The sequence below is a fragment of the Ochlerotatus camptorhynchus genome, unplaced genomic scaffold (assembly GCF_037179485.1).
Source record: "Ochlerotatus camptorhynchus isolate MF236.1 unplaced genomic scaffold, CSIRO-AGI_Acam_v1.1 ptg000639l, whole genome shotgun sequence".
Classification (NCBI taxonomy): Eukaryota; Metazoa; Arthropoda; class Insecta; order Diptera; family Culicidae; genus Ochlerotatus; species Ochlerotatus camptorhynchus.
In genome coordinates, this window is record NW_027041118.1 from 1,530,204 (window position 1) to 1,550,892 (window position 20,689).

General features: G+C 39.6%; 2 protein-coding genes across 3 annotated transcripts in view; one reads left to right on the top strand and one right to left on the bottom strand.

Annotated features, from left to right (window-relative positions):
- Nucleotides 1–997: 997 nt before the first annotated feature.
- Nucleotides 998–8,761, top strand: LOC135714350 (apyrase-like). Its single transcript, XM_065237694.1, has 3 exons — nucleotides 998–2,033; nucleotides 7,842–8,090; nucleotides 8,156–8,761. The coding sequence occupies exons 1-3, from the start codon at nucleotides 1,097–1,099 to the stop codon at nucleotides 8,605–8,607; spliced, it is 1,638 nt and encodes a 545-aa protein (XP_065093766.1). The 5' UTR covers nucleotides 998–1,096; the 3' UTR covers nucleotides 8,608–8,761.
- Nucleotides 8,762–14,160: 5,399 nt separating this feature from the next.
- The window catches only part of LOC135714342 (uncharacterized), a 123,711-nt gene continuing 117,182 nt past the window's right edge, over nucleotides 14,161–20,689 (bottom strand). Inside the window, exons 6-10 of one of the 2 annotated variants that reach the window (XM_065237684.1) lie at nucleotides 16,061–16,201; nucleotides 15,830–15,899; nucleotides 15,574–15,737; nucleotides 15,311–15,509; nucleotides 14,161–14,896 (exon numbers count right to left, since the gene is read on the bottom strand). In XM_065237684.1, coding sequence (XP_065093756.1) covers nucleotides 14,731–14,896; nucleotides 15,311–15,509; nucleotides 15,574–15,737; nucleotides 15,830–15,899; nucleotides 16,061–16,201 — 740 coding nt within the window. In that variant the 3' untranslated portion in view covers nucleotides 14,161–14,730. Of the gene's footprint in view, nucleotides 14,897–15,310; nucleotides 15,510–15,573; nucleotides 15,764–15,829; nucleotides 15,900–16,060; nucleotides 16,202–20,689 lie in introns of those variants that run through there. The other variant, XM_065237685.1, reaches the window with a different exon arrangement.

Genomic DNA, 20,689 nt, shown 5'->3' on the forward strand with positions numbered 1-20,689 from the left:
GGATTTTCTTCGTCCTACGGATGAAGGTAGAAAAAGCGAGTTTGCTAGGAGCTCTTTTTTTGTTTTGAGAACAATATGTGTAAATATTCACACTATATACTCTTTTAGGCTTTGTGTTGTAGCTTGTGAACTAACGCATCAGTAAAAACGTATGACTGATTTGTGCACGTGAAGTCATTGATTATACTGATGTTTTTTGCTCGATTGAACGGAAATGGAGCATTACGACGAAGTAGTGCTCTACCCTATTCTGTCGTTTGTCTTGTGTATCATAATGAAATTCAACTTCCGCCATAAAAAGGTCTTATCGAGATCAGAATAGGACCACCAATAGAAGACTTGCTTATCATATTGCGGCAAAGTAACTCGACCATGCAAGCACCTTGTTCCGACGCACAAAGTAGCAATATTTCGAACTTCTATGGAGAAATTTAAATACACTATAGCAAAGGGAACATCATTGCCTTGGATGCTATTTTCAATTGTCTTGAATTTTTCAGCCTCCAACCTTGTTTGAATAGCAGTGTTTTATATTGGCTAACGTACTTGAATAGGTGTGTATCGTAAACCGTTTGTACACGAAGCAAAGCCAACCACATCGATGTGGTGTAAGTGCATGTGATGTCTCACACAGTCAAACGATGGCGGTTTATCTCCGGAAGATTGCTTTCCACAGATAGCACACTTAGCAAAAAAAACTTCTTAAAACCCTTGGTCAGACATCCATTGACATTTTATTTAATTAAAAGGGGGTACTCGAGAATTCGTATCTACCTAGTTATCTGACGAAGACGCTTTATCATTTGAGCGGTAATCTCTTGCGAACGAGTGAGAATATACGACGATTCAACTCAGGTAAGTATTGATGGGCGCTTGGAAGGGGTCGAAAACACTTGTTTTTGTACCGATTCGGTATCTTTCGCCCACAATCATCGGATCGTTCGGATGAGGTGAAGAGTATTTCGTATCGAATACGTGCTATATTGGTCTTCCCAGTTTCAGGTACGTTCAGTTGCTGACTGTCATCGGTCAGTGCTGGGTGCCGGGATCGGTTTCGTTTGAATCGGTGAAAAGTGACAGAACAAAAAAATCCAATATGTTTGCCAAACGGTGCTCGTGGATAGTTCTGCTGGCCTTTGTCTGCATGACTCGAGGTCAGAGCCTCTTTGAGTTGTCCATCGTTCACATCAACGACTTTCACGCACGCTTCGAGGAAGTCAACACGGCTAGTGTGACCTGTAATCCGGAAAAAGGAGACGTTTGCGTGGGCGGCTATGCAAGGACGATGACGGTGTTGAAGAAGTTGCTTGCAGAAAGAACGAATCCGATTTATTTGAATGCGGGAGATAACTTCCAAGGCACCTTGTGGTATAATATTCACCGATGGAACGCAACGGTGGAGTTTCTGAATATGCTACCAGCGGACGCGATGACGATCGGTAATCACGAGTTCGATCACGGGGTGGAAGGAGTGGTTCCCTTTTTGGAGCACATCAATTCCCCCGTCCTGTTGGTCAATGTGGATAGCAGCAAAGAGCCAGAGTTTAAGAACTTTAAAAAATCGATGATCATCGAACGTAGCGGTCGGAAGATTGGGCTGATCGGAGTCATCCTTCAGACGACGTACGATATTGCCAATACGGGTAATCTGATTTTCGCTGACGAGTCGGAAACCGTGCGAGAGGAAGCGGAGCTGTTGAAACAGCAGGGTGCCAACATCATTGTGGTGATTTCACACTGCGGTTTGGATGTGGATATGATTATCGCGGAAAAAGCTGGCTCCGATATTGATATTATCGTTGGCGGTCATTCGCATACGTTCTTGTACACTGGCGATCACCCGACGATTCCGGGCACGGCGCAGGGGGAATACCCAACGGTCGTTACGCAGTCCGGTGGGCACAAGGTGCTAATCGTGCAAGCCGCTGCCTATACCAAGTTTGTGGGCGACATTGTGCTGTTCTTCGACGAGGCGGGAATCATTCAACGCTGGGAAGGCAATCCGGTTTACTTGGGAGCCGATGTGGTGCAAGGTGAGTGTTTTTTTTTTTTAAATTATTGCCAAAAACGGTAGATTTTCTGGAAGATTTTTGAAAGCATAGTTGTAACTTTAAGAGGCACGATTAATTCATAGTTTCTTGCCGTAGGCGCCATATACACACCCAGCCGAGAAATGTAAGATTATTTTCAGATTTGCATGGAAAGTATGCAGAATTTGCAATGTTTAGTGACAGTGCAGATTCTGTAGGTTTTTTAAATGCATTCTGGAACAAAAAAAAAACATGTTTGTATGCTGCAAAAGTAGTGAAGAAATGAAAAAACAAGCTAACGGAAAGTAATTTTGGTGTTTAGATGATGAAGAGTATGTGTCCTAATTTGGGAATTTTCTGCAGCATTCACCCGTCGGTGGATCATCACAATTGGGCCTGCGACGTCCATAATTCTGGTCAACGAAAGTGTCGTTGAGGTTAGGTTGGTACGATCGTAGGAAAGCTCGGACAATCCACTTGAGTGCGATCTATCACCTAGTGGCTGAGCGCCGTAATAGACCACCTAGATATCGTTGGTCATCGGCAATTGAAACTCGGCCTCGCTTGCCCACTCGCCATTAAAGTGGTTGCCATTCTGCGAGAGAACTAGTAGGGGAAAGTCTGCCACGCGAGCGAGAATGATCATCGACTCCCGTGGTTTTATTCAGCTTTACATTGTGTGCCTTACCTGATATACCGTATGCGTGATAATTTTTGCACCATTGAGCAATATCAAAACTAAAAAAAATCTCAAAAATTTCGTTTTCGTTTTTTTTTTTATTTATTCAAAGGGAGGATGTTTCTCATTGTCTTAAACTATGTTAATCGTCGATCGAGTTTCCACTTGCTGCAATTACGGCCTCCACACGCTTCTAGAATGCACGGCAGGTTCTAATAATGTAGTCTGGATCCATTTCTCTCCAGGCACGGGTCAATGTTTGTCTGAGGCTTGCTGTACTCGGGTGGCGTTTAGAACAGGCCTTGACCTTCATGACACGCCATGTTGAGTAATCCAGCGGATTAAGATCGGGGCTGGATGGCGGCCACATATCCTTCGCCCAGAACGGAAGATGCACCTGGAACCACTTCTGAGTGCGGTTCGAGGTGTGGCACGGAGCCCCATCTAGTTGAAATACAACATTTGGCTTCGTATTATTCTTTGATCCACGGAAGAACATACTTATTTAAAATCCCGATGTAGACCTCCGTGTTGACCTTGTCGCCTTCTGGAATGAACACCGGGTCCATTTTTTTGCCATCGGAGCCAACAATCCAAACACTATAACGCTAGCAGGATGCTTGGTCAGATACACGTTCTTGTGCTCGTCGGCCACGTCTTTTACCGGAAGAGAACTAACCTTATTTGTACGATGGTGCAAACATTATCACGCATACGGTAAATCAGGCCATCAGCCATTTGGAGGACCGTACTGTTCCATAACTGCAAGGCCGAATATTTATCAGGCAGCGTATTTCAGTAGCGAAGGTTCGTCACTTCTGGACAGAGTCTTCGTCCAAGCGTCAATTCCCGGCCCACCTGCATACGGGGTGCTACTGCCTAGTAGTTGAGTACTTCCCTAACGGAACCCCACACCGACCTACCCGTGGACAACATCATCAGCACGACCAGACGGCCATTCTAGCGCGTCCTCAACGAACATCAGGCGTCGGTGATTGCTCCACCGACCAGGGGTGCATTATCATCGACTGCGTGCTCAGGTGTGGGTCCTCACTCCACCGGCCTACGTGTGCATCGCCATCTATGAGCCGACAACGGCCACCGGAGGAAAAAACAACATCTCAGGTCAGCTTTTCCACTCCAAGAGAACCACTAATCGCACCTTCGTCGAACGTAAGAAGGAATAGGAGGATAGAGGCAGGAATCGAGGGGGTTGCTAGAGCAATAAACTATAGAAATTTCAATAAATCTAGATAGAGCTGGAATAAGGGCGTAACAGCTTTTGTAAACAATGACTTCTTTCGATGATTTCTATAAAGTTAAGGCTCGCCAATGCAAATCAACAATACCATCTGGTAGAGGAAGACTTCCCCTACCTGACGGTTGTGTTGGTTTGCATGGGCGTGCCTTGAGTTTCTAAAAATCATCGATAGAAGTCATTGTTTACAAAAGCTGTTACGCCCTAATTCCTGCTCTATCTAGAAATGTTGTTCTTGATACGCGAATTAACTCCGCGTGAATAACATTTAAAAGTTTTCGCTCAATCAAATATTAATGTTTGAAATTTTAAACTACTAGACTACACAGTTCGAAAAGTAGTGTAAATTTCTGTCACTATGATGCACATAAATGGAGCGTCACATACCATACAAATTCACATTACAGATCGTGTAAATTTATGAGTCATTTCATGAAATATTCTAAATATTGTATGCAACCATACATTTTTGTAAGCAATATTTCTTGCAAGTTGCTAGTTTACGTAAAAATGAAGTTAACATGCTTCAATTTAAGCATGCATGGATGTTTACATCACCATTAAAATTCATAATTTTTTGGTGTGTAGCATTGATTCATTAGGGAATTAGAAAATTGTTATAGAATTGGAAATTTGGGAACTATTCGAAGATTGGACTTTGGATGGTATTGGAGATGAAACGCAAAAGGCTGGTCCTGATGTGGGGACAGACTAAAGCTACACAATTCAAAAAAGTTGTGTAAATTTCTGTTCAATATGATGCACATAAATGGAGCGTCACATATCATATAAGTTAACATTATATATCATGTAAAGTTCTGACACATTTCATGCAATGTAGCAAATATTGTATACAAAAGCCCATATTTGTAAACAACATTGTTTGCAAGTTGCTCGGTTGCGTGAAATGAAATACAAGTCTACGTGAATCAATATTTACATCACAATTAAAATTCAGAATTTTCTTATCTGTGTAGCTGGGCAACCCGATCCGTAATTCCTGGCAGACTACGGGAATTTTGGAGGCCCTTCCTTACAAAATATCCAAGTATTCCATAACCCATATAGCATAGGGTAGAGCGCTACTTTGTCGAAATCACCCATTTCCGTTTTATTTCAGTTTCAATGAGATCACCGTGCACAAATAAATAATAGGTTTGTTCCGGTGCGTTAGTTCATTTGCTACACCGTTCAAAAAATTCATGTAAATTTCTGCGAGATATAGCGCACATAAAACTAACGCTAGATTTGGCATAAATTTACGCGATATTTCGTGTAAATTCAAGTGCAATATCTCATAAATTACCAATATTGTATGCAAGCTTGTAAACGATTTCGTTGATTATGCCAAGTATAGCTCAAAATTAAACGAAGGGAGATTTTACGCGATAGTTAAAATCCAGATTTTTTTTGGTGTACAACATAAATTCTATTAGACCGCATTGTATGAATATTTACGCTCATTGTTCTCAAAACAAAAGAAGCGTAGCACTAGGAGCGAATCCTCTTTTTCTACGTTTATCCGTAGGATGAAGGAAATCTAATGGCGTTTCAATGCGTTAGAACGGGATTGAAACTCGTAGGACGAATTTAGAATCAAGAAGCAGAATTAGATTTTAAACAATATCTCAACAATTTGAGACTTTTAATCAAATCCAATTTTACATATGGAAAAGTGAATAAATTTAGAAGTCATCTTTTGTTCAAATCCGTTCTAAAAAGAAAGATAAAACGCGTGTTGTGCTTAGTAGCACGGAAATTAGATTAAAACCCCTATTTCAGATTTTCTCTCTTATGAAACAAGGCAGCATGGAAATTATTTCATGTGATTTAAGATCTCCAAAAAGTGGTCTGGATATTTTTTCAAAACTTCAGGTTGATCAGGTACTATTGTACTGAAGATTTTAAACTGTTCATCAATTCTTATCCAATCTCGTTCCCCACTCGTTAAGGCATCCGTGATAGCCTTCCATTGTTTTTCTACGCTACCACCTCCTGGAGAGCATCTGCAGTTCTAGTTTAAAGTTCTTCAATGGACGACCTCTTCATTGTAGGTTAGGCCGTACCTTGTGTTTCAAAAATGGGAAAATTTATTTAAAGGATTCAACCTCTTAACACATTTTATGCAGTAGAGCGAATTGCCTCACTACCTTCTGACCATTATTTCATTTTTACGGATAGTCTTAGCTCATTGGAGGCTATCGTTCAATGAGGCCGATGAAGCACTCCTCGTATTTCCTGCCTGAAATACGATCTAAACTGAGTGCTTTATCTAACTGCTCCTATACTATCACCTTAGCTTGGGTCCCATCTCATTGCTCAATTCCGGGTAATGAGAAAGCGTACTCATTGGCTAAGGTGGGCGCTATGGAAGGCGATATTTTTGAGCGACAAATCGCCTTCAACGAATTTTTCTCCATTGCTCGTCAGCAAGTCCTCATCAGTTGGCAACAAAAATGGAATGATGATGAATTGGGAAGATGGTTACATCCTATTCTCCCACAGGTGTCGAACAAACCATGGTTCAAAGGGTTGGACATGAGCCGCGACTTTATACGCGTTATATCAAGGCTTATGTCCAATCACTGCTCGTTAGACTCGCATTTCTATCGAATTGGGCTCCCGAGCAGCAATTTATGTGCGTGTGGCAGTGGTTATCACGATATCGAGCATGTTGTTTGGTCATGTACCTTACACCGTGTTGCCAGATCTGAGTTATCCACATCCCTCAGAGCCCGAGGAAAACACCCCGCGATACCCGTTAGAGATGTCTTGGCGAGCCGAGACCTCGACTATTTGAATTTAATTTACGTGTTTTTAAAACGAATAGATCTGAAGATTTAGTAGTTAGTGTCATCTTGTGTTCTCCAAAGTTATTTGCTGCCCATCGGTGTACCCCCATGTTTGTCTTTTTCATCAGAGTGTCGCCTAGTTCGAGATCAAGAGCGCATTGCTCTCCAAACCTTATGTTCACAATCCCTACCCTGCCATCCATTTGTTACAATTTGTTACTCCTAACCTCGAGATAGCCGCGAGTAATCGGCCCCCGCTTTACTAACGTTAGTTTTAAGTAATTTTGTTGTCTAAACAATGAATATCGGCTCCGCAAAGCTACAACAAATAAGCCTGGAAAAATAAACGAGTGAGTTATTAAAAAAAAAAACCTTAACATGTTCGTCTTGGTTTGAAAACAAACAAACAAACTAAAATTTGAAGATCGATAAAATACGTAGTCAATTTTTGTTTGTGTTCTATTCAATCATAGAGGTCATTATTTGAAAAGTTTACTTGTAATATAAATGTTTCCAATTAGTTTGGGTTTATGAAATATTAATCACGTTGTTATAATAGATTTCGATCAAAAAATATTGTTTAAATCTCATATTACCGAATTTGCAAACTGCATGTCGAAGGTGTGACACAGCACGCCTGTCTCGTAGTCGAGAAGCGAGTTTGCTCACATCATCGACACGCATTTTGCAGGTTTGGTTGCATGCACACTTAGAAAAATTCATGTAAATTTAGGTGCTCTGAGAGTGACATATACGAGCGTCAATTTTGACATAAATTTGAGTCATAACAGACGTGAAATATAGCTCAATCAAACGTACTTTTCGTCGAGCAACGAACTTTTCAGTCTCGGAGCACTTAATATTACATGACATGTTTGTTTACGTCTCATCCTTTATGTCAAAGATGGATTCCGTCACGTGTAAAATTAGTTATTTCGAAGTGTGTGGCTGTGAAAAAATGCCTTGTAAAATTAATTCAGCGTAGCACTTCAGAAGTTGAACCGAACTTATTTCACATCATATCGAAAAAAAAACGCCAAATTTTCTCGGACCACCCTACTGACAACCCACTTTCCTTCCAGACCCGGAGGTCGTGCAAGCCTTGATCCCGTGGAAATATGCCGTTGAAGAGCAGGGCAGCCGCAAAGTTGGATCCTCCGTCGTTGATCTGCTCAAATCGAACTGCAATGTGGCCGAGTGCAACCTGGGAAGCTTGCTTGCCGATTCGATGGTTGCGGCTTTCATCCCGTTGGCCGATCCGGGTCACTGGACGTACGGTGCGATTGCCGTGCTGGCCGTTGGAGGCATCCGTGTGAGCATGTTCAAAGGAGGTACTACCCTTTCAATCGGTTGGAATATTTGAAGATTTCAATATCTCTCTCTCTTTCTTCTACAGCCATCAACTATGGTAGCCTGATGGAGGTGATCCCGTTCGAAAATGCACTGGTTTGCGTGGAGCTACGGGGTGACTATCTGCTTGGTGTGCTGGAGTATTCGGTGGAAAAATCCTGGGACGAAGATAAATTCAACGGTGCCAACATGCTGCAGGTAGCTGGTCTTAGGGTGGAATACAACGTCACTAAGCCCATCGGCGAACGGGTCCTATCGGCCGAAGTACGCTGCTATGATTGTATGGTTCCTTCGTACAGCCCATTGAAACCGTTGAAGTATTACCGTGTGATCACTAATTCCTTCTTGATTGATGGAGGCGATGGGTTTCACATATTTCCGCAGCATGGTCGCAACAAGCGGTTCGGACCAATCGACAGTGTGGCGTTTGAAGATTATGTCAAAAAGCGCTCTCCGGTGATACAGGGAATTGACGGCAGGATAAAGGTTTACACGTAGATAAGACAATTGTAAATTGTTGGCGACCATTCGGCGGTAGTCCGGTGACGAGTCGGGAAGACAATCTATCGAATGTAGTGATAAGAGCGTATGTGTATTTATCGGGAAGGACGGAAATAAAAAAATGCTGATTTTAAGCTTGAGTGACAATGAATTGCTGTCTTCTTGAATGGGTGGAGGCACGGTTCATGGATGACAAGGTTGTGATTTAGGTTTTCAATGGGGAGAAATCCGTTTTAGGAACACGTGAACTCGGTAATCATTTTAGATGTCCAATGACGACAGATGAAAGATTTATTGAATAGGCAAATTGAATTGGGCTGTGACATCGCATAAAAACTGATGGAACAGGAATAGATGGATACTGGATAGGTTCTAGAAATTGATGATCATGTGGTATCAGGAGACGCACACGCAATTCATGAATAACATGGCCTCAAAAAAGTTTCCTGAAATATTTGTCAAACAATGTGCCAATCACTTTTTTTTGGGTCTTTAAGATAGATATTGTTAAAAATACATTAACTTGGTCGTGGTGGTTTGAAAGCAGAAATATTTAGGATAATTGATCTATACAGGTTGGACCTTTTACAATGAGTGTCGATTTGATTTTGGCTGCAGACTTTATATGAATTGCAGATATTTTATGTTATGAAAAATTTCATCTTGATTTTAAAAGTTGAAACTTAATTGAAATAAAGAGTTATAAAAAGCCACAGCTGCCAAAACTTGTATCAGGGCATGCCATATTTCATCGATAGCTTTGACTTTTAACCAAAGTGTCTGTTACTGAATACGTAAAGTTTACGATTTCGGAGTTGGGAGACAATGCTATATACTTATATCAACATGAAGCTATAGTGCAATAATTTATTAGCTAGAGTATGTTCTAATTCTTCCTTCTTCACAAGCTGCTTCTTTTTCCGATCTTGACGTTTCTTGATCTTTTCATTCTCGATTTTCTGTTCCAGCTTTTCCTTTGCATTCAAGATAGCCAAAAAATTCTGACTCGTAGAAAGGAAGATGGAAGTTTTGCCTGCGCGGTTCTTTCTTGACTTCTGATTTTATGCATGAGAAGATTGTTTCCATGTAGTTTATCCTGATGAGAACATTCGACATTAGACATTAAGTCAGACTCAAAATAATTGTTTAAGTTTGTTAAAGAGAAACAAAAATCAAGGAGCTGTCCATCAAAAATGCAATTCAACAACAGGACTGGCAACACTCCCAATGAGATCAGTAGCTGATTTGCAAAATTAGTTTTCAGGACATTTATTTAACTATGATGAGAACGAGTGAGATCATCAATATTTTTCATATCTCCAAGAGCCAATGATGGCCATTACAGTTGTTAATTTATCTGTCGATGAAATCCTTCGTGCTCTTGAAACCTTGTATGCTTCAAAGGGTGCTGGAATTGCTATAATATCATGCATTCCTAAACCATTCAAATCCATCATTAACGACAATCTGTTCTCACAGGCTAAATATTGAATTACTAGTAAACAATATGAGTTTGTTAGGGGAAGATCCACAGCTACGAACTTGATACATTTGGTAACTTCTTGTCTAATCTTAACGGATAAAGGAAACTATGTTCAAACGTTACATACTGACTTTAATAAAACATTTGACAGAGTTGACATACCACTTTTGCTTTTTAAACTATCCAAGTTGGGTTTCAACCCTAGGCTACTGAAATGTATCCAGTCAAATTTATCACGAAGAACGCAAAGAATAAGATTTGAAGGAAATTTGTTCACCTAGTTAATGTTACATCAAGCGTGCCACAATGTTCACATCTTGGTTCACTACTGTTCTTTTTAACTCTTTATTTACTCCAAATTCAAATTAAATAACATTTAACTTTAACCTAGGTGCATCAGTTACTATAGTAACTAGCCAACCTTATTTGTTATGACTGTATATAACTGTATATAACTAAGTGTTTTTACATTGTCTCTGCCATGGCAATGCAGTTTTTAAAACTAGTTGTCTAAACCTCCATGTCAGTATAACTATTGATATCTTAATACTAAAACTAAAAATAAATCTTTTCTAAATATAAAAGGAAACGATCGTTGCCTGAAATTATTAATTATTTTGTTGGACATTTGTTCGAAAGTCTCAACATTCAAAATTCTATGTTACTACCGAGGTACATAGAATTTTGAATGTTGAGACTTTAGAACAAATGTCCAACAAAATAATTAATAATTTCAGGCAACGATCGTTTCCTTTTATATTTAGAAAAGATTTATTTTTAGTTTTAGTATTAAGATATCAATTGTTATACTGACATGGAGGTTTAGACAACTAGTTTTAAAAACTGCATTACCGAGGTACAAAATTCTATGTACCTCGGTAGTACTGAACCGGGAAGGCAACTTCAAAATCATCTTCAGGACTTTGTGCTGAATTCTTTGAAGTGCTTTTTTCCTGGTAGTGCAACAACTAGACCATATTGGCAAAGCGTAAAGCATGGCCGGTCTAAAAATTTGTTTAAATATTAGGAGTTTATTCGTCAGGCAAAGTTTGGATTTCCTGTTTATAATAGGATGCAAACATTTTATATATTTGTTACATTTGGCTTGAATGCCCTCAATGTGATCTTTAAAAGTTAATTTTTGGTCAAGTACTAATCCAAGATATTTAGTATTTTCTCGCTTTCCGGGAAGTTTTAGAATCGAGAAAGAAAACGTGATTCATCATGTTTGCAAGCATCAGAAGAGGTGTCGTAATTTGCGTTGTTTGATTTTTTCTCCCGGACCAGAAATTAGTGGCATCGCGAGTGATAATTTGAAATTTCAGTTCATATACGCGCTGCATGGTGAATGACACAGTAGGCTGCGCTTGAAAGCTTGTTTTTTTGCTGTGTATTTTTCGACAGCGAATTAAACATTTTTTTGCTTTAATTTTTTTTAATTTGTGTGGTGAAAATTAGTTTCAAGTGTTCATAAAGTTATCATTTAGTGATGTATCGTGTTTTGCCAGTGATTGCCTTGAGTGACTCGGTTGACTTTGAATCTAACCTCCAGAATCTACGACGCAGCTTCAATTCTATTGTTCGGTGTAGGTTCTCATTGCCTCCCGGGAGCCCGATTCTTCGAGTTCGGATGGCACACTTTCGGCGTGTAGTTCTATTGAGAGATTCGTCACCGTGGGCGATTGTGAACCCGGTCCAGTTGGTGAATTAGCCCAGGAACGTGTTGATAATGTGTCCGTCGTGATTTTTGGTCGTGAATCAGCAAGTTTTCCACTAGCAAAAGTGCTCTGCTGCTGGTCTCTCGCCGGTTCCGGAGATTGCGAGCAATATGAAATATGCCTCGCTGAATACGCCCAAGACTGGACGGGTGGTAGCTGGTGGCCGCGAACCACCTCCCAGATGACCATGGAAATGCAAGAAAATTTGTGTTCGTCGAAGGAAGTATTATGATAAAGGTGCATCACGAAATGAGCTGCAAAGCTTAGAGAAAATCAAAACTACGGAACGCATGGATTGGAGGATCAAGTGAACATGGTGAGACCAGTCCAAATACATTTTACAATTTAAAAAACATAAACTAAATACGTGCCTGGTTTGAAAAAAATATTTTCGAACATGGAAGTGTGTATGTCATACCAATATCCATTTGATAACGGTGATGCATACATGCGGGGCTTATTGTAAGTGAAACTAACCTCGGAATTGGCGTGACTCTCCAGACATTCTGAAATGGGTTGCTGGATCTGCAATAGAGCTATCATCTTCTAACTCCCGGACTTAAGCTGTCTACAATGACCATAAATGCGACATTGTAGAGAGAGTTCTTCCCTGCCGGCCAGTGGGGGTTAGATTGAATACACACACACACACACACACACCAAGAAATTGGAACTCCGTTCATAGCGACTATATGATTACTACTAGGAAGCTCTAGGCTTATGTGGAAATATTATAAGTTGAGTTTTGGAAGCGTTGGGAGAAATCTTCCATTTATGAAAATAAGAAGAGAAAATATCTAAACTTTTCTGCAGTCTGCTGCAAATAACACGAAGACTTCTTCATTTAGCGGAAATGCCTGTGTCATCGGCGAACAAAGATTTGTGGCAACCCTGAGGCAAATCCGGGTGGTCCGAAGTGGAAATGTTATACAATATAGGCCCAAGAATGCTACCCTGAGGAACTCCTGCTATAACAGGTAGTCGATCAGATTTGGAATTTTAATAATTTACCGGCAGAGTTCTGTTGAGCATAAGGCTAGCTTTATCCAAGGCCTTAAGGTTGTTTAGTTCACTAGACTTGAAGTGAACTAAATAAAAATCATTAGAAATATCGTTGCGCGAATTGCCACGACGGGATTTTATATTCGTTTTGATTACTTGGCTCTACTCCAAGTATTTTTTTTAATTCATCTGTGATCTGATCCAGGGATTCACCACTGGGCAGACCTTTCAACACAATTTTGAACAGACGTTCAGTGGTGGTGCCGTAAGTGAAAAATTTGTGTTGCTTCTCAGTATGATACTTGGGAAGACGTTTGAATCCGTCCAAGGTTTCAGCCAATAAATGGCATTCACCCCGACGGCCAATTTGAAGTTAAAACTTGAATTTAACGAAGTTCAAAAGTTCCGTGCGAAGAGCATGGAAATCAGAAGTGGTTATCACAATAGGGGGAAACTTTTCCTTTATAGCAAAGATTACATCCTCAGAAGAAGGGTTTGTGTATTTGCTCATTTTTCTATGCGTTGCTTCCACCTTCACTCAAGCGCAGCGCCATTGTATCTATCGCTTGGAATCTGGTAAAGTTGCCAGTCTTCTTGATGTATTATTTTCGATAACAGGCTATTTTGCTACGCCTGTTTTGATTTGTATGTATGTATGTATGTAAGTATGCAATGAATTCCATGTGTGCTATCTGCTTCGCCCTTCCAGGTTCTGACGATACGGTTCTGCTTGATCCCACCGATCGGCTCATACAGGTATTTTAGATGGGTTTTCGTTGTTTAGAAGGCATGGATAAAAGTGATCCAATAAAACACTTACGATGCTCTGATGTGTTTTACTAGAGTCTCGACTTGAACGAATGTGAGGACTGCAGTTGGTTGGACAATGGGAAATGGAACTGTAGGTCGAGGGATCTATTAGGAATTGCCAAACTTTTTGATTGAATAACAGATTAGCCTGTTAACATGTTTAACGTCCAATCACATATTATATACAAATATATATAAATATATTATATATATTTTCAAATTGGGCGTTTTTTCCACATAATCCTTTTTATATTAATTAGAATTTCTAGAACAAAACTTAAGTATGGTAAGCTCTGCTATACAGATAAGAATTAAACTCGGTATGTTTACAAATGCTAGATATGACCCTTTGAAATGTTTGTATATGAATATGTTGTAATTGCATGAAAAATATAAGTTTGTAGTGAAAAGTGAGCGATGAATGGTGGTCGAGAGGTGAGCGGGCTATGTCTTTTTTAATTTTTCGACTTTTGCAAATCGACAGAGACCATCACCACCAATGCAAAGGTTTCGGATCATAATGATGTGGTTTCAAAATGTAGTTAAACTATTTATTTTACAGTGCCTTAAAGTGAACAGAATTACATACATAGTAGAATGGGGGTAGAGAAAGTCCTTGTTTTCGCTTATTCGAGCATTTTTTTTTCTAACGAGATTTGTCAATAACCTACACGGCAAAGTAATGATAACTATAATAGTTGATGTAGAAATTATGCTTTCCGAATTTTTTTTTTTAGTAAATAGTCTTCGATATGAAAATCATGTTCTCCTTTCACAGTCTATCAAGTAGTACAAAGTAGTTTTTAATTAGAGTAAAATATACAGTATCCCTCGTAGTTTTCGCTTATCACTACAATATTCGGAGATGGGAAGATTTCATACAATAGTTTATATGTTTAGATCTTCGATGAGATTAAAGACGGGATAGCACGCGATTATTCTTAATATCAATGCACTTCTTGGTACAGGTATTTAGGTATACTAACCGGGTATGAACATAGAACCTAACATTTACTCCATGTAACTACATTTATTTAAACAAGACTCGGATCCACGCTCAGGATCCATAATCGTATGTATGATGCTTTTGCACGGTTGGTGTTGAGGCTAATTCTTCACTTTGCTCCGCGCTACCGGGACCGGTGAGGATTGCCGGCTGTCGACCGATCCGTCCGATGCCGTATCCTGCCGGTCGTCACTGTTGGTCCCGGCATAGTCCGCCGCTTCGTATTTTTTGATTAGCGCATTATTGTGGGCGTAGGTCACTTCTAGTCTACGGAAGGATCGATTTTGATGTTGAATTTCGTTTTGCATTTTCGATTATTTCGATTGGAAGAATAGGCTATTATGACTTTTGTTTTGCAACGGAATGTGTTAGTTCTGTGACAATAGGCATAGGAGATGGTGTGGTTATTGCATTTTAGCACTAGATGACTTGTTAGTTAGCTTTGATCACACTTGTTAGTAGCTTTTCGGATGTTCCTACAGCGTGAGTTAAGCGATTTTGGTATTTGGTTGGTTGGGGGATGGCACAAATCTACGGTTTAATATTTAGTTCGGGGGGTTTTTTTTGCGACTAAAGATGATTAGCGTTTCTGTAATTTTCGACTTTGGCTAGGCGACAAGCAAAATGGTTATTCGGTTGGAGAGGACGCTATAGAGGTTGTTTTACTTCAAGCATTCTTACTTTGGCACTTCTAGTGGTCGGATAAGGCTCTGGATGATTTTTCTGTTGGCAGACAGTGCGGGGCCGCTGACACAGATTGTGGCCGATTTGAGATAGTTTACCAAATCCTTGGTGTAGTTTTCGTCTATTTCCTTCGTGACCTGTTTGTCTTTTGAGGAAAAGTTGAAGGGAAATACTTTGCGGAACTTGGAACGGAGACCTGAAATGCGAAAGATTCTCGGTAAAATTTGATACATTGCAACCAACCTGCTGATGGTACCTACCATTCGGATTGGTTGTCTGTGCTGCCATGCTGCTGCTTCGGGTCGCTCTCAGTGCATTCTTTTCACCAGGAAGATTGATATCGTGGGACCACTTGCCACAGGGCGCTGATTTATCCAGTAGCCGTGCTCGGGCGCATTGCTCTATCGTTTCGGCACACGTGTGTCTGTAAGGTGATAAATCAAAAACTTACTAGAAAATCACTCACCACCAATCGCAGGGCAAAGGTAAATCGTCCCTGGGGAAACCAAATATTACCTTCCACAGAATCGGGCCCACTGCTCGGCCCGGAATCCTCTACCGGTGTCCGTCTCGACCGGGGATGCCCCTATCCGGATGGTTTCGAGAAAGAAACAAACACAATTTAAATGGAAAATATCTTCCCAACAACAGCGATAAAACACACGGGTTGCAGGCAGTTCGACATGAAGATGAACAAATATGCACTCATCGGTTGGATTAGGTACGCATATGGAGCTGAAAACTTACCAGCGAACAGCAGCAGCTTGGCACAACGAGTTCTTCCCTGGAGGGCAGCCTTCATCAGTGGGGTGAAACCGAGGTTGTTCTTCGGGTCAATTACCAAACTTCGGCACTTGGTGATCAGCATGTTGACGACGTCAGATAGTCCTGGAATTGATTGAAGCCGTGAGATATTACTTTCCATATATTTTCACCATCGCTGGTGAATAAGGTTAAATATAGTTTGTGTGCTGTTAATGCTTATTGCGATTCAAAATCAATGTTGAGGTCTTCTGCAGGTTTTTTTTTTAAATACTCAATTGTCCGTATAACAAACCATTATCCAGAAAACTGTTAACTTTGAACATTCAACCCCATAAAATGGCGATCTGCTTTTCTAGTCCAGTCTAGACAGTCTTGTCCAGTATTTCAAGGAAAACACACCCAACAAAACCCGATTTAATACAATTTTTTTATATCTTTATTAAGGAGACTGTCAGACCTGGGCTGGTTCGTCTCCGAATATCTCAACGTAGGTAATGGAATATTACACTCCGTTTCACTAATTAGTTTCGTCAGTTTTCCCTGATATATTAGAACGGAATTTTTACATACAGCACCGTACTCATGAGTTGGCAAAGGGGCACCAAAAATCCTGAGGGGCATCTACAAAGTTCCCTTATCCTTACTTCTAGACAATTTTCTCAACTTATACGAAGTTCCATCAATTTCTTCCAAGATCCATAATGATTATTTTTTTTAAGTTATCTCAATTCTAACAATATCTCAGCACATCCATGACCTTCTCAAAGCTTCAGGAAAGACTTTGAAACTTTCCTACGAATTTCCTAAACATCTGGGCGAAAGAAGTTCTTAACACTTTCAATAAGTTCCCAAATCATACTCTGCATTTCTAAGAAGTATACTGAACTTCTACAATTCTCCCTGGTCTTCTACGAAATTCCCCGACTACCTACGAAGTTCACTGAGCTTCTACAAATTTGTCAGAATTTCTACGAAGTTCTTTTAACATCCATGACCTTCTCCAAATTTCAGGAAAGACCTTGAACCTTTCTACGAATTTCCTAAACATCTGGGCGAAACAAGTTCTTAGAACTTTCAGTAATTCCCCAAATCATACTCTGAATTTCTAAGAAATACACTGCACTTGTGCAACACTTCCTGAGCTTCTATGAAATTTTCTGACTACCTGCAAACTAGAATAAGCTTCTACAATTTTGGCTGACCTTCTAAGAAGTTTTTTTGAACTTTAAAAAAATCCAAGTACTTCTGTGGAGTTTTACGAAGTTCCTTCTCAGATTTCCTATTAAACTCGCAGCACTTGTACAAAGTTCCCTGATCCTTTTAGGATTTCGTTGGTTTTTTGCGTACAAAATTTCATGATCCGGATTTTCCAGATCTATCTTAAGTTTAACGAAGTGCTTTGAAGCTAAATGAAGAACTCTAATGAAGCTTCTTAAAACTAAACAAAGATCCCTTAACTTCAACGAAGTTTCCCAAATTTGCAGAAGGTTCCTAGTTCTACGAAGTTTTCCCAAATTTTTACAAAGCACCCTGATTTTTATCGAAATTCTCAGAAACGCTACAAAGTTTCCCGAATTTATATTAAGTTTCCTGATTTTTTTTTTCCTGAAGCATAAAAAAGTATAATGAAGATAAAGAAAAATCCCTGAACTTCTTCGAAATTCTTAGAAATTCTTAAAATATCGTAAAATTTATCTAAAGTTTGCTTATATTCAGCAATGTTTGATGAAGTTTTACATAGTCCTCTGAACTTCTACAAAACTTGCTGATTTTCCTTGAGGTTCTATTAAGATCACTAAGCATCTACAAAGTTTGCTGAGCTTTAACAAAGCTAGATGAAATTCCATAACATTCTATAACTTGTAGAATGTAATGTAATGTAATTTAATGACTACGAAGATTTCGAAAGTTCTACGATTTAACACCGATAACTCGATGTTTAACCTTTTTTTATGAAGATTGAAAGGAGACATCGTTTTTTTCATTCTTTTCGTGAACAAAGAATCGATCTGAAAAATCGGAAATCGAGATGAAAAAGAAACAATCCAAGATCGCCCAAACCTAGTCTAGAAACGATTCTCTGATGACTGTGTTGGGGAAGCAGCATATGCATGTTAGTAATTGGTGGATTCGTTAGTTATTTCGACGCTTTTGTACAATGTTTAACATTTACCACTTTTCCAATAGTTTCTTGTTGAAAATCAACAGTTAAAAGCATTGGTTTAGATACGTAGAAATATTTCTGATTGATTGGGGATAAAATTATTGAAATTGGTCCAGGGGCAGCTGAGCTATCAACGTTCAAAATCTTTCATAATTTCGTTACATGCTCCATTTTAGGGGTTTTCAAAGTGTACCCCGATAAAGAAATCATAGACGTACTCCTAAGACAAACGATTAAACTATTGGAGCTTTGAAGCATCCCTTGTAATATTTTTAGACTTTGCTGACGCAAAAGCGCACTTGTTGGTCGAAGATTGTTTCTCCGTTAAAACGAAAGACAGAAGTATATTCAGTAGGGTGTCCCAAATTGCACTATGTCTAGAAATCTGGAGGCTCAACCTAATGATAGCTAAGGGTGTTACAAACAAACTTTTGTATGGCGGCAACTCTGGGAAATGCTGTTTAGAGGTCGCCTCGAGGATATTTTTGAAAAAAGTCCATTTTTCATAGCTATTATCCAATAAATATTTTTCGTTCTTTAAATTTCAGTTAAATCTCACCCTTTTATATTTTTCGTAGATTTCCAAGAGTCAAAACTATAAGAGAAAAAATTGTTACGGCATGTTCTGTGTCCAATTTGTTAGTTACAATTTTTCTAATTCTCTAAAATGATGTTTTTTGTTGTACATCACTGCATTCAATCATCAAAAGTGGGTACCAAATATAGCGTTATTATCAAAGGCAGCAGAAATATGGGAAATATTATAAGCACAAACTTTGCCGAAGACACTTTAACCTCATTTTTAACCGTTAAAAAGTTATTCGTGATTTACTGTGGAAAGAAAAGTTCAGAATTTCAATACTTGCAGTATGTCCCCATCAGCAAATCAAACTATCATTGAAATCGATAAAAACAAATCACCTACGTTGTTGCAAATCACTTGATAACATTTATTTCGAAGTTTCTAGAATTCAATAGTATGATATATGAGCGGAGAGGGATTACACAATTTATTAGTTTGCATTTGATTGCCGTAGCAAGCAGAACCAAAAAAGAAAATCATGTCACCCAAAACCAAGCTCAAGTCGAATCTCATCACCGGTATTGCGAGGAAGCATTTGCCTAGAAACCGTTGCCGTCGGAGTTGGCCGTCATCAGGTACTTTCGATTCAAGCATGAAACCCAACAACTTTCAATCGGAAAAAACATTCAAGTTGTGGCTACCGAAGCTGCTTGCATATCAATGGTACACTGTTTGAGAAGCTTTTCGGATACTCAACCGGAACTTTGTTTGTCAGCTGCTGGCTCCAGAATTCTGCACGGACAGTATCGTTTCGTAGCTCTTCATGTGGTTCACGCTTATGTTGAAGAAGTAACTCAACCGCATCCTACACATCTTCAAAGCTGGCAATAGCTCTGATTTTTCTTCTTGAAGGCCTTACTTTGGCGTTGCCATGTCACAACGAGCTTGGCAACCCTCCTAACAACGTTCCGCTTGAGCTGGTGCGAAAGTCCGGCTTGATTCCAAATCTCCACAGCTTCGGTAGCCACAACTTGAATGCTTTGTCCGATTGAAAGTTGTTGGGTTTCATGCTTGAATTGAAAGTACCTGATGATGTCCAACTCCGATGACAAACGGTTTCTGGGCAAATGCTTCCTCGCAATACCGGTGATGAGATCCGACTTGAGCTTGGTTTTTGGTGGTCATGATTTTCTTTTTTGGTTCTGCTTGCTACGGCAATCAAATGGAAACTAATAAATTGTGTGATCCCTCTCCGCTCATATATCCTCCTATTGAATTCTAGAAACTTCGAAACAAATGTTATCAAGTGATTTGCAACAAAGTACAGGGTGCGTGACGAATTTTTGCAGCAAATTTCAAATAGTAATTTCTCATGCTTGTGCATCGTGATTTAGATATATTTGGCAGCACTGGATAGCTTATACTGTTAGGTGTAAGATTTAAACAAACAATGTTGAGTAAACGTAAAGATGTCGAAACAAGAGAGCAATCTGTCAGCCGTTGTCGCTTTGTTGCGCGCCGGAGTATGCATGAAAGAAATAATTCGGTCGGTAAATGTGTCTGAAAGAACAGTGTATAATATTAAAAAAGGCTTGGAAAAGTGATAAGACGGAGCACCTGCTCATACTGCTAATAAAGCACAGAAATGGCTTACGGAAAATATTTCGTAAATTTGGGAGGAAGAAATTTGGCCCCCAAGCAGTCCCGATATCAATCCGTTGGATTATTTTGTATAGGGCGTCGTCCAACGGGATACCAATAGAACCCCTCACACCACACTTAAGTCGCTAAAAGCTAAAATCAAGGCAGTGATGACATCTATGGATCGAAACATTTTAAAACGTGCATACTGCAGTTTTCGGAAGCGTCTAACTACAGTCGTCGAAAGGGAAGGCAATTTTTTTTGAATAAATTTACTTACAAC